Here is a 14,494-nt window from a genome sequence, read left to right as displayed (position 1 = left end):
ACTTGTACACAGTCTTCAAAGTTATCACATTATCGCCGTACACCGATTCTAACATTTCGTGAGCTTCTTTTGCAACTTAAAACAAAACTTAATGTTAATGCGTTGTTCAAAATCCATGTTGCGCGACAGATACGATAAACACAACCTCACTCTGGCAGCTGACTGGCAAGCTCGAACGTGTTACAACTTGTCCCTGCTTGTCTCAGTTGATCCCGCTATTGGACAAATTATAGCATATGGATGTAGCGTTGGCAGTTGCCGCTATAAAAATTCATTCACCGTATTTTTTGATCACAACTCGTATATCACAAGTGGTATTTTTTTTTCATTGGTTCCAGAGTTATAGCCAAATAAAATTTTAATTAATGAAATATTTGGATCTGGCAAGAGGAAGACACATCGATTAGAATTCGGTTTCATCTTCTGTTTTTTACCTTTTTTTTTTTTAAATTTTAATATATGGATTTGTTAATAATTACTAACCTCTGATTGTAAGAATAAACTACAATAAATAATAACAATAAAAAAAAGATAAAATATCAGAACCTATAAATGAAATAAAATTTTATGAACTTTTTAATTTAAACAAAAAATTGTATATTTAATTTAATAGGTGTACAAAGAAGTTATGTGGGGGTCAACGTCAGTTTTTTTATATTCAGTGGTCCATCTTTGTTATTTCTACTACATTTCATTACTTTCGTTTTGTTCTTTTTTATTTTCATGCGATAGTTCTTGCGTAGGACTCCTTCTATGCCGTTCATTGTTTCTTCTAAATCCTTTTTACTCTCGGCTAGAATTACTATATCATCAGCAAATCGTAGCATCTTTATCTTTTCACCTTGTACTGTTACTCCGAATCTAAATTGTTCTTTAACGTCATTAACTGCTAGTTCCATGTAAAGATTAAAAAGTAACGCAGATAGGGAACATCCTTGTCGGACTCCCTTTCTTATTACGGCTTCTTTCTTATGTTCTTCAATTATTAGTGTTGCTGTTTAATTCCTGCAAATGTTAGCAATCGTTCTTCTATCTCTGTATTTGAACCCTAATTTTTTTAAAATGGTGAACCTTTTTATTCCAGTCTACGTTATCGAATGCCTTTTCTAGGTCTATAAACGCCAAGTATGTTGGTTTGTTTTTCTTTAATCTTCCTTTTACTATTAATCTGAGGCCTATAATTGCTTCCTTTGTCCCTATAATTTTCCTGAAACCAAACTGGTCTTCTCTTAACACTTTTTCCATTCTTCTCTCAATTCTTCTATAAAGAATTCTAATTAAGATTATTGGTGCATGGCTAGTTAAGCTAATTGTTTTGTATTCTTCACATTTATCTGCTCCTGATTTCTTTGGTATCATGACTATAACTCTCTTTTTGAAGTCGAAAGGATAACTTTCCCTTTTTCGTAATCAGAAAAGTAAAATTATATAAAAACTATCATTAATTGTAATTAATAGTTGATAAAAATGAGTTTATTATAAGAAATTTTAACAAATTTACGATTTACGTAAAACCTATACGTGTAGTAGAATTACAACAGAATATTTGAAATAAACACTAAATTTAAAGTAATTTATTATACTATATATTGTAAAATTTAAACACCATTTTAATAGAACATTTAAATTTAGCACCAAAATTACAGTAAGAATAGTTGTATAACATGTTAGATACAAACGATATATGTATACGTATAAAAAAAGCTGAAGGATTTAAATTTAAAAAAATCTAAATTAAAATAATATTTTTGGTGGAATAATATTTATAAAATATGCAGAGAACTTCTAAGAAAACTTTTTGAAGAGGACATCACAAGAGGTTTGAGTATAAATGATAAGGTAGAAAATGTAAAAGAAGAATGGAAGAATGTTAAAAAGGAAATTCTTAAATCAGCAGAAGCGAACTTAGGCAGAACAAAGAGAACTGGTAGAAAACCTTGGATATCAGAAGATATATTACAGCTGATGGATGAACGTAGAAAATATAAGAATGCTAATGACGAAGAAAGTAAAAGGAACTATCGACTAAGAAATGCTATAAACAGGAAGTGCAAACTAGCGAAAGAAGCGTGGATTAAAGTGTTCAGAAGTGGACAGAGAAATAAACATTGGTAAAATAGACGGAGTATACTGGAAAGTTAAGGAAACTTTCCTGGTATATAAATTAAAATCTAATAATGTGTTAAACAAAGATGGTACACCAATATATAATACGAAAGGTAAAGTCGAAAGATGGGTGGAATATATTGAAGAGTTATACGGAGGAAATGAATTAGAAAATGGTGTTATAGAGGAAGAAGAGGAAGTTGAGGAGGATGAAATGGGAGACACAATAATGAGATCTGAATTTAAGAGAGCATTAAAAGATTTAAATGGCAGAAAGGCTCCTGGAATAGACGGAATACCTGTAAAATTACTGTGCAGTAATGGTGAGGTAGCGATTGATAGATTATACAAACTGGTGTGTAATATTTATAAAAAGGGGAATTTCCGTCAGACTTCAAAAAACGAAGAAGTGTTAGGAGAAGACCGATTTGGTTTCAAGAAAAGTATAGGGACAAGGGAAGCAATTTTAGGCCTCAGACTGATAGTAGAAGGAATATTAAAGAAAAACCAACCGACATACTTGGCATTTATAAACCTAGAAAAGGCATTCGATAACGTAGACTGGAATAAAATGTTCAGCATTTAAAAAAAAAATTGGGTTCAAATACAGAGATAGAAGAACAATTACTAACATGTACAGGAACCAAACAGCAACAGTAATAATTGAAGAACGTAAGAAAGAAGCCGTAATAAGAAAGGGATTCCGACAAGGATGTTCCCATTCCCGTTACTTTTTAATCTTTACATGGAACTAGGAGTTAATAATGTTAAAGAACAACTTAGATTCGGAGTAACAGTACAAGGTGAAAAGATAAAAATGCTACGATTTGCAGATGATATAGTAATTGTAGCCGAGAGTAAAAAGGATTTAGAAGAAACAATGAACGGCATAGATGAAGTCCTACGCAAGAACTACCGCATGAAAATAAACAAGAACAAAACAAAAGTAATGAAATGTAGTAGAAATAACAAAGATGGACCACTGAATGTGAAAATAGGAGGAGGCAAGATTATGGAGGTAATAGAATTTTGTTATTAGGGAAGTAGAATTACTAAAGATGGACGAAGCAGGAGCGATATAAAATAACGAATAACAAGCGGAACGAGCCTTCAGTAAGAAATATAATTTGTTTACATCAAAAATTAATTTAAATGTTAGGAAAAGATTTTTGAAAGTATATGTTTGGAGCGTCGCTTTATATGGAAGTGAAACTTGGACGATCGGAGTATCTGAGAAGAAAAGATTAGAAGCTTTTGAAATGCGGTGCTATAGGAGAATGTTAAAAATCAGACGGGTGGATAAAGTGACAAATGAAGAGGTATTGCGGCAAATAGATGAAGAAAGAAGCATTTGGAAAAATATAGCTAAAAGGAGAGATAGACATATAGACCACATACTAAGGCATCCTGGAATAGTCGCTTTAATATTGGAAGGACAGGTAGAAGGGAAAAGTTGTGTAGGCAGGCCACGTTTGGAATATGTAAAACAAATTGTTAGGGATGTAGGATGTATAGTGTATACTGAAATGAAACGACTAGCACTAGATAGGGAATCTTGGAGATCTGCATCAAACCAGTCAAATGACTGAAGACAAAAAAAATGTAGAGAATCAATCCTCAGTTCTGGATAAAAACCAGTTATTACTTAACCATATTTAATAAAAAATAAATAATTATTGATTTAATTAATAATTTTACCTTACGGTATCAAACATTGTAACCAGTGATAATAATGTTGTTACAAGTAAAACCATACGTCCAGGTACTACTTCTGGTATAACAATAAAACTACCCCATGAAATAATGACAAATAATGAGCTAGGTAAATAACTTTCTATGAGATGGCTTCGAATTTCACGGCTCATTGTTATTATCATTCTTGCTGTTGAATGATTACCTGAAAAAATATATTGAAATTAATATATTTAGAAAAAAATAAATATTAAAAATTAATATTTAATCAAGTTGAACGTAAAATGGAGAGATGAAAACAGACAAAAAATTATATCTATTTTCTCCCATAACACAACTATTTGTTAATCGATTTAAAAATATAAAATGTCATTTTATTCAAAATAAACAGCTTAATATTTTAGTAAAAACATTAAGTTTTGATAAAACTAATATTTATGGAGATATAAGGATCGAAAAAATAAACATGGCCGCCATTTTGTAATTAACGAAGTTATTTAGGATTGATTTTTTTCTAATTTTACAATTTTATTGGCAGGACGCTTACCAAATATTAATGTGATTCCTCTAACCGAACTTGAGATATAAATTTTTATATAAAAATAACAAAATGGCGTACAGCGGGAGAAAAAAGGAGAAATTGAAATTTTTGTTTAGTTTTGGAAGTAGAATTCGGAAAAGTATAGCAAGCCCATCTGAAATGATGGGTATATATATATATATATATATATATATATACACACACAGGATGATTCAAAGAAACGGGAAATTTTGAAATTTTTGTTGGTAGCCGTGGGTGATTGGTACCACTTGATAAGTGGCGCCAGCCTCTCTAACCTAACCTGCCATTTAGTTGTCATGGATCCTTGGAGTGGTGCGCAACGTGCATTTGCTATCAAAGCGTTTTACAAAAAAATGACAGTGTGGAGGGAGCGCGTAGAGAATTTCGCCGTCATTTTAATCTGGGATGGCACGACCGTGTTCCATCAGATTGTGCAATTAAAACATGGATATCTAATTTTGAGGAAACCGGTTCGCCAATGAAAATGAAACCTCCAGGCCGTGAGCGAACCGTCTGTACACAACAGAATGTTCAAGTTTTACAAGATGCTGTCACACGAAGTCCACATCGGTCAATCCGTCGTCTCTAAGCATCTTTACAATCGCATAATTCAAGCGTTCGAAGAATGTTAGCGCAGGACTTGGAATTCCATCCATACAAGTTGCAGATCGTCCAGGAACTGAAACCGAACGATGCGGTTGTGCGAGCACAATTTGGAATGTAATGCTTTAGAAGATAAATGATAACGAAGAGTTTGTTCACGAACTGTGGATGTCAGAGGAAGCGCATTTCCACCTCAGTGGATTTGTTAACGAGTAAAATTTCAGATACCGGGCGCAAGAAAATCCTACGCAGCTACACCAGCGTCTGTTGCACAGCCAGAAAGTGACCGTGTGGTGTGCTATGTCATCTTACGGTGTTATAGGCCATTATTTTTTTTGAGGATGACAACGGTCTTGCGATTACAGTGACGTCGGCTCGTTACGTAGCCGTGCTTGAAACCTTTCTTGTCGAACAACAAAAGAGATTTTCCGGCGATTCTTAACACAGCTTGGTTTCAACAAGACGGAGCAACGTCACATACTGCACGAATATCGACGGCAGCTGTACGCCGATTGTTTGGACAACGTGTCATTTCACGAAACGATGACATTAGATGGTCTCCCAGATCGCCTGATCTCTCGGCTTGCGATTACTTTTTGTGGGGTCACCTTAAAAGCAAAGTGTTCCACAGTAGACCTGCTACAACAGAAGAACTGAAGGCAAAGATCCGAGAAGCGATTGCGGAAATTCCAGTTGAGATGTTACGTCAAACCATGAACAATTTAACGAAGAGACTTCGTGAGCGTTTACGTAGAAGTGGAGGTCACCTGGAAGATGTCATCTTTAAAAAATAAATTAAAATGTATGTATCCTAAAATGGCAACATTTGTATAATTACATGAAATAAAATTCATTTTCTAAAAAAAATTTTTCATTAACGTTATTTAATTTTTAAAATTTCATGTTTCTTTGAATCACCCTTTATATGAAATACTAATTTTTTTAACAACCACCGCAAGGAGATATTATCGGTTGAGTCATTAATTAATCCAAAACAAGTTGATAATTTTTATTAATTTTGTAGCCAATTCTAGTGTATGCTTACCCGGCACGGGGAGCTTTTTTGAACTCCAAACTTCAAAAGAAATTAGACGCCGTCGAAACATAGCGTTGTGGATAATATGACAAATGAAAGGTGTTGCGGCAAATAGATGAAGAAAAAAGCATTTGGAAAATATAGTTAAAGAAGAGACAGACTTATAAGCCACATACTAAGGCATACTGGAATAGTCGCTTTAATATTGGAAGGACAGGTAGAAGGAAGAAATTGTGTAGGCAGGCCACGTTTGGAATATGTAAAACAAATTGTTAGGAATATAGGATGTAGAGGGTATACTGAAATGAAATGACTAGCACGGGATAGGGAATCTTGGAGAGCTGCATCAAACCAGTCAAATGACTGGACAAAAAAAAAAATTATGATTATTGTGAGTTGTTTATTATTATCATTTATTATTTTTTATTTTCGTTGTTATTATTGATTTTTCTTATTTAAATATCCTGATATAGTCGTGAATACCCGACAATATGTTCATACTTAGCCATCTAATGTATTAATTAAATAAATTTGAATTATTATATAATAAGTCTTACCTTCTCCATAAAATATAACATGCATATTTTCATCATTTTTGAAGGACACAACATATCTTGGTAATCTGTAGCCATCTGTACTAAAATCACTTGGAAAACTTAAAGCTGGGTCATCTTGCCATCGAAATTTCATTTCGTTGTATGTGTACTTATCTTGAAATAAAGAAAAATATTAATTATAAATATAATTTAAAGTCTATTATATAATAATTATAAAATATACCTTCATAAAATTATACCTTCATCTAATTAGAAACAAAAAAATAGATTTTAATTATACGAATTCATAATTTTCTTTAGTATTTAAAATACAAATAACCTGTAATAAATGCATACTTTTTGTAAATTCTGTGGTTTTGAAAACTAAAATTTAATAGAACATTTTTACTTTTCCGTGTAGATAGCGCTGTAGTAGAGTTGTAGCTCTACGGTTTTCACCGGATCTTCACATTTTGACACTTAAAGGAACCCAGAAAACCGGTTGGAAATATTCCGGATATTTATGTGTGTGCGTGTGCGCGCGCGCGCGTGCTCATTTTCAATTTTTAAATATCCTTGTATCTCCAGAACTACTGGACCGATTTTCATAAGATTTTAGTTAGATTGTTTCTATATATAGATTGTGTTTAAAATAGTGGGCTGGGTATACTTTATTCATATTTTACTGGTAAAATTAAAAAACAAAAAATATCTTTAGGAAAAATTGCAATTTTTTTTCCATTCTCCCACTGTACGCCATTTTGTTATTTTTGTATAATAATTTATATATGAAGTTCGGATAGAGGAATCACATTAATATTTGATAAGCGTCTTTGTAATAACGTTTTAAAATTAGCAAAAAATCAGGAATTAAATATCTTCGAAAATTACAAGATGGCGGCCATGTTTATGTTTCAATCCGTTATATCTTAATAAATATTAATTTTATCAAAATAAATGTTATGTGTTAAAATATTAAGCCCTTTATTCTGAACAAAATTATATTTTATTTTTTAAAATCGATTAACAAACAGTCAAGTTATAAAAGAAAATCGATGTTGTAATTTCGTGTCTGTTTTCACTTCTTTCATATTTTCGTTAAATTATTATATAATACGAAAGGTAAAGTCGATAGATGGGTGGAATATATTTAAGAGTTATACAGCGGAAATAAATTAGAAAATAGTGTTATAGAGGAAGAAGAGGAAGTTGAGGAGGATGAAATGGGAGAAACAATACTGAGATCTGAATTTAAGAGCGCATTAAAAGATTTAAATGGCAGAAAGGCTCCTGGAATAGACGGAATACCTGTAGAATTACTGCGCAGTGCAGGTGAGGAAGCGATTGATAGATTATACAAACTGGTGTGTAATATTTATGAAAAAGGGGAATATCCATCAGACTTCAAAAAAAGCGTTATAGTAATGATACCAAAGAAAGCAGGGGCAGATAAATGTGAAGAATACAGAACAATTAGTTTAACTAGTTATGCATCAAAAATCTTAACTAGAATTCTATACAGAAGAATTGAGAAGTGAATGGTAGAAGTGTTAGGAGAAGATCAATTTGGTTTCAGGAAAAGTATAGGGACAAGGGAAGCAATTTTAGGCCTCAGATTAATAGTAGAAGGAAGATTAAAGAAAAACAAACCAACATACTTGGCGTTTATAGACCTAGAAAAGGCATTCGATAACGTAGACTGGAATAAAATGTTCAGCATTTAAAAAAAATTAGGGTTCAAATACAGAGATAGAAGAACAATTGCTAACATGTACAGGAACCATACAGCAAAAGTAATAATCGAAGAACATAAGAAAGAAGCCATAATAAGAAAGGGAGTCCGACAAGGATGTTCCCTATCTCCATTACTTTTTAATCTTTACATAGAACTAGCAGTTAGTGATGTTAAAGAACAAATTTAGATTCGGAGTAACAGTTCAAAGTGAAAAGATAAAGATGCTACGATTTGCAGATGGTATAGTAATTCTAGCCGAGAATAAAAAGGATTTAGAAGAAACAATGAACGGCATAGATGAAGTCCTACGCAAGAACTATCGCATGAAAATAAACAAGAACAAAACAAAAGTAATGAAATGTAGTAGAAATAACAAAGATGGACCACTGAATGTGAAAATAGGAGGAAAAAAGATTATGGAGGTAATAGAATTTTGTTATTAGGGATGTAGAATTACTAAAGATGGACGAAGCAGGAGGGATATTAAATTCCGAATAGCACAAACGAAACGAGCCTTCAGTAAGAAATATAATTTGTTTACATCAAAAATTAATTTAAATGTCAGGAAAAGATTTTTGAAAGTATATGTTTGGAGTATCGCTTTATATGGAAGTGAAACTTGGACGATCGGAGTGTCTGAGAAGAAAAGATTAGAAGCTTTTGAAATGCGGTGCTGTAGGAGAATGTTAAAAATCAGACGGGTGGATAAAGTGACAAATGAAGAGGTACTGCGGCAAATCGATGAAGATAGAAGCATTTGGAAAAATATAGTTAAAAGAAGAGATGCCACATACTAAGGCATCCTGGAATAGTCGCTTTAAGATTGGAAGGACAGGTAGAAGGGAAAAATTGTGTAGGCAGGCCACGTTTGGAATATGTAAAACAAATTGTTAGGGAAGTAGGATGTAGAGGGTATACTGAAATGAAACGACTAGCACTAGATAGGGAATCTTGGAGAGCTGCATCAAACCAGTCAAATGTCTGAAGCCAAAAAAAAAAAATCCTTATAAAATGTGTTTTTGAGTGTTACATATTTACATTATTTAAGCAAATAATAATAAATAAGACATACTTACAGCTACTAAAATCAACAGCACATTTTTGAACATCCAGCGGATAAAGATCAAAATCCATATCACATTTTATTATTACTGTGGCTCTGAAAAATATACAAAAATTCATTAAATTAAAGAGTGAGGTGCGTTAAATGCACCTCATTCTTTAGGGTATTCATCACGCATCAGAAAAAAAATTGGCAAAACGTTTTCAAGTTTTTAATTTAAACCTATGTCTTTCACACCATCTTACATATCATCGTCAAAGCCTGTTGTAAAATCCATTCTAAGACACCATCCTAAAGTTATGTTTTACATTTTGGTGCATTTAATACAGAATGATTCAAAGAATAATTCCCGTTTCAAAGAAACGGAAAATTAAAAAAGTTAAATAAAGGTAATGAAAAATATTTTTTAGAAAATGAATTTTATTTCATGTAATTGTACAAATGTTGCCATTTTAGGATACATACATTTTAGTTTATTTTTTAAAGATACATCTTCCAGGTGACCTCCTCTTCTACGTAAACACTCATGAAATCTCTTCGTTAAATTGTTCATGGTTTGACGTAACATCTCAACTGGAATTTCCGCAATTGCTTCTCGGATCTTTGCCTTCAGTTCTTACGTCGTAGCAGGTCTATTGTGGAACACATTGCTTTTAAGGTGACCCCACAAAAAGTAATCGCAAGCTGAGAGATCAGGCGATCTGGTAGGCCATCTAATGTCACCATTTCGTGAAATGTCACGTTGTCCAAACAATCGGCGTACAGCTGCCATCGATATTCGTGCAGTATGTGACGTTGCTCCGTCTTGTTGAAACCAGGCTGTGTTAAGAATCGGTGGAAATGTCTTTTATTGTTCCGCAACAAAGGTATCAAGTACGGCTACGTAACGAGCCGACGTCACTGTAATCGCAAGACCGTTGTCATCCTCAAAAAAATAAGGGCCTATAACACCGTAAGATGACATAGCACACCACACGGTCACTTTCTGGCTGTGCAACGGACGCTGGTGTAGCTGCGTAGGATTTTCATGTGCCCGGTATCTGAAATTTTGCTCGTTAACAAATCCACTGAGGTGGAAATGCGCTTCGTCTGACATCCACAGTTCGTGAACAAACTCTTCGTTATCGTTTATATTCTGAAGCATTACATTACAGAATTGTGCTCGCACAACCGCATCGTTCGGTTTCAGTTCCTGGACGATCTGCAACTTGTACGGATGGTATTCCAAGTCCTTCGCTAACATTCTTCGAACACTTGAACTATGCGATTGTAAAGATGCCGAGAGATGACGGATTGACCGATGTGGACTTCGTGTAACAGCATCTTGTAAAGCTTCAACATTCTGTGGTGTACGGACGGTTCGCTCACGGCCTGGAGGTTTCTTTTTCATTGCCAAACCGGTTTCCTCAAAATTAGATATCCATGTTTTAATTGCACGTGCTGAAGGAATACGGTCGTTCCGTCCCAGATTAAAATGACAACGAAATTCTGTACGCGCTCCTTCCACACTGTCATTGGTTTTGTAAAACGCTTTGATACCAAATGCACGTTGCGCACCACTCCAAGGATCCATGACAATTAAATGGCACGTTAGGTTAGAGAGGCTGGCGCCACTTATCAAGTGGTACCAATCGCTCACGGCTACCAATATAACTTTCAAAATTTCCCGTTTCTTTGAATCATTCTGTATAAGAGTTGTCTTTAAAAAGCTTTTTTATCTATTTTCTACATTTTAATCATCATACGTTTATATTTCACAGTTTCCCTAGCGCATAGGTTTGAGCGTATTTAACGAAAGATCAGATCAATATGTTTTACGACGGGTGAGTGTAATTAAAACATTAGGCGTATTTAATTCGCGCGGGTGTGGTATTACTAACGGTCATGGTTGGCACTAACTAATGTAATTTCACAACTTACGAGTATATAAAAAAAAATTTTTTTATACAGTCAGCAGACAAGTGTAGCCGCGAGACTTAACGCGCCAAATACCGAGTCAACTGGTGCGTTAATTGGATCGATTTCAAGATCCAACCAGACGGAGTTACTTTTTTACACTTTAAATATTTTTCCTTTATTTAATTCTACTTCTCAACTGTGACGTCATAATGTTATTTAAAACATTTTTTCGTTTAGGGAAGCGATTTTGGAAAAAAATTATTTTTTCATATATTGTTATCTTTTAATTGTTAAAAAATGTGTTTAAAAAAATGTAGACTTTAATTAGGTGAAATCTTTAGGATGAACTTGCGTTATAGCTTCACGATTTAATTTCTGGATAACCAAGAACCGGTCTATCAAGGGTGTACCCGATGCCTTAAATAGTTTAGTCTTGATCTACTGATAGATATATCGTTGAAATCGTGACAATCGGTCCAGCGGTTTCCGAGATATTACGGTGGCACCTCTTCGTTCCTCTTCCCAAATTTTCGAATGGCGCTCCCCGGGGCACTTGTAAATATAATCATACGTTTTAAGGCGATGAATTTTAATAATAAATCCTTTTTTTTTGTCTTCAGTCATTTGACTGGTTTGATGCAGCTCTCCAAGATTCCTTATCTAGTGCTAGTCGTTTCATTTCAGAAATAAATCCATAAAATAACAAAACTCAGTAATATCCAAAAAAATTCCAATGAAATTGTAAACCGTACGGTAAGAGTCTCGCGGATATCATTTCTTCCTCTCAAAAAAACCAAAAAATTTCTATAACATATAAAACTGTTTTTAACAAAATGATACTGGTGTCAAAAAAAGGTAAGACACTACGTTTCTTTATAAAAATCTATTATTAATTTAGAATTTTTTTCAAATATTTACAATAATAGATAATAAACATTGTTTAAGTCTTGCATATAATAAAAAAAAAAAAAAAAAATTGTTAGAAACCTCTTACCGGACCGATTTTATTTATATACAGAGTGTCCCATATAAAACGCAACCCAACCTTATATTGGTTTGTTATTTAAATAATAAAAAGGCATGTGTAAATGTAACTGTAATTTTTATTATTACCATCCATTACCTTACATTTAGAGTAAATGTTGGAAGTGGCCGCCATCTTCTTGAATACAAGCTTCAATTCTTTTTACAGCATTTCTTGCAACTTTTTTCAAAGTTTGTGGCTGGATATTTAATACAGCTTGTTCAATATCGACTTTCAATCGTTCAAGTGTTCGTGGTTTGTTACTGTAGGCTTTTACTTTGAGGTAACCCCGTAGAAAAAAATCCGCCGCAGTCAAATCAGGAGATCTTGGTGGCCACAAACCTTGACCGGTAACACGATTACCAAAGAATTCCTCGACGAAATCAGAAGTTGAACCTGCGTAGTGCAATGTCGCACCGTCATGTTGTAGCCAGCAGTGTCTGTATTCCTCTTCCAAGAGTGCGATGAACTGAAATAAAATATCCTGATATCGTTCTGCATTAATGGTATACTCGAAAAAAATTGGACCGATTATTTTCTTCAGCAATAACGCGCACCACACGCCCGACTTCTGCGGGTGTAATTGTTTTTCGTAATAAACGTGGGGATTTTCAGCGCTCCAAATTCTACTGTTTTAGCTGTTTACGTAGCCGTCCAAATGAAACCGTGCTTCATCTGTGAAAAATAACGAATCCATAACATTAATTCCCTCGCGCAGAAATCGACGGAACCGTTGACAATATTGTAGCCGTTTTCTTTGTCGGGTTCAAGAAGTCGATGAACCGTTTGAATGCGATAAGGTCGTAATTGTAATCGTTTGATCGCTCGATGAACAGTCGATTTAGACAAATTAATTTCAGCAGACAAACGTCTGATCGATTTATTTGATGAGGCGTATAATCGGTCTTTGATTTCAGCTACTGTATCTGTATTCAACACCGACGCAGATCTTTTATGTTCCTTGTTATTAACAGAACCGGTCTCTCTAAATTTTGCGACTAACCTTAATACTGATGTTTTATTAGGAGCCGGTATATCTGGGTACTTATGGCGAAAAAAATCTTGCACTGCAACCGCTGATTTCGTACTGAAGTACGACTCGAGAATGAAAACACGTTCATCTAGCGAAAACACCATCTTGTCTCTAACAATACACTGAACGTTGTGATTGCATTGTTGTTACTATCGGTAGTGTTCTATTGCGTCGCCGCGATGTTCAGATGTTGGACGAGTCCATTTTAGTAACGAGTAGGGGAGTAAGCTTGACTTTTGAAATTTCTTGGAGGAGTGATTGATGGGTTGCGTATTATATGGGACACTCTGTATATTAGTTACGTAAAAAGAAATTTTATTGGAAAAACTACACCCGTTAGGTGGTACCGGTGTCGAGATATTTACTTAATAAACAAATATACAAGCAGATTTTCTTTTACGTATATATAAAAGGCAACGTTTGTATGTGTGTCCGCTCTTAAGTAACGAAACTACTGGACCGATTTATACGCGGGTTTTTAAAAAATGGTTCGCGTTGTCTGGTGACGGTTTAAAGCCACTGAAATCCTCGATCTGACTATTAGAAAGTAAGTTAGGGGTATTTTAAACCGACTCCTGTATTAAAAGAGTAGTTTGAATTAAATCCGATAGGTAGTGCTGTTGTTTTGCCGATTGGATTGATTTACATTCTAAATTTTGTGAAATCCGTAATGTTCATTATGTTAATATTTTTTTATCAAACTTTAAATTGTGTTCATTTAATGTATATATAACTCAAATTTAGGAATAGCGAAGCATTGCCGGGTCTGCTAGTAATTTATAAAAAAATATAATAAAAATTATTTATTAAACTTACCCTATACTGACGCGGATTTTATGATCGCGATGTAATCTTACTGATGCCATATCTTGGAACACGGAAAGCACTTTCATTTCTCTTAATTGCCTTATATATAAATCAGGTACCCAAAATGATTGATCCGGTTTCCATGTTAATTCTAAATGATCTGACTCAACTTTTTCTGTTAAAGTTATTCGGTCATCCACCCAGTACACTTGTAGAAACACGTCCAGTGAAATTTCCTGAAAAAAACCCAAAAAAACATTAATTTCGATTTTAGTTATCAACATATTATTTAACAGATGAACCTCTATATTACGAAATCAAGAATACCGGAAGGGAAATTCGTTAAACACAGGTTTTCGTTTTATTAAATGTTTTCTAAGAATTCTATTTGTTTTGGT

General features: G+C 33.8%; 1 protein-coding gene across 1 annotated transcript in view; it reads right to left on the bottom strand.

Annotated features, from left to right (window-relative positions):
- Positions 1-14,287, bottom strand: part of LOC142323001 (glycine receptor subunit alpha-2-like) — a 34,405-nt gene extending 20,118 nt beyond the window's left edge. The window contains exons 1-4 of the mRNA XM_075362096.1: positions 14,106-14,287; positions 9,347-9,429; positions 6,557-6,709; positions 3,805-4,003 (exon numbers count right to left, since the gene is read on the bottom strand). Coding sequence (XP_075218211.1) covers positions 3,805-4,003; positions 6,557-6,709; positions 9,347-9,429; positions 14,106-14,182 — 512 coding nt within the window. The 5' untranslated portion in view covers positions 14,183-14,287. The remainder of the gene's footprint in view (positions 1-3,804; positions 4,004-6,556; positions 6,710-9,346; positions 9,430-14,105) is intronic.
- Between the last annotated feature and the right edge of the window lie 207 nt (positions 14,288-14,494).

Source organism: Lycorma delicatula, chromosome 4 (genome assembly GCF_047948215.1).
Source record: "Lycorma delicatula isolate Av1 chromosome 4, ASM4794821v1, whole genome shotgun sequence".
NCBI lineage: Eukaryota > Metazoa > Arthropoda > Insecta > Hemiptera > Fulgoridae > Lycorma > Lycorma delicatula.
Note: the sequence above shows the minus strand (reverse complement) of the source record. Positions and strands in the feature narration are given on the sequence as shown.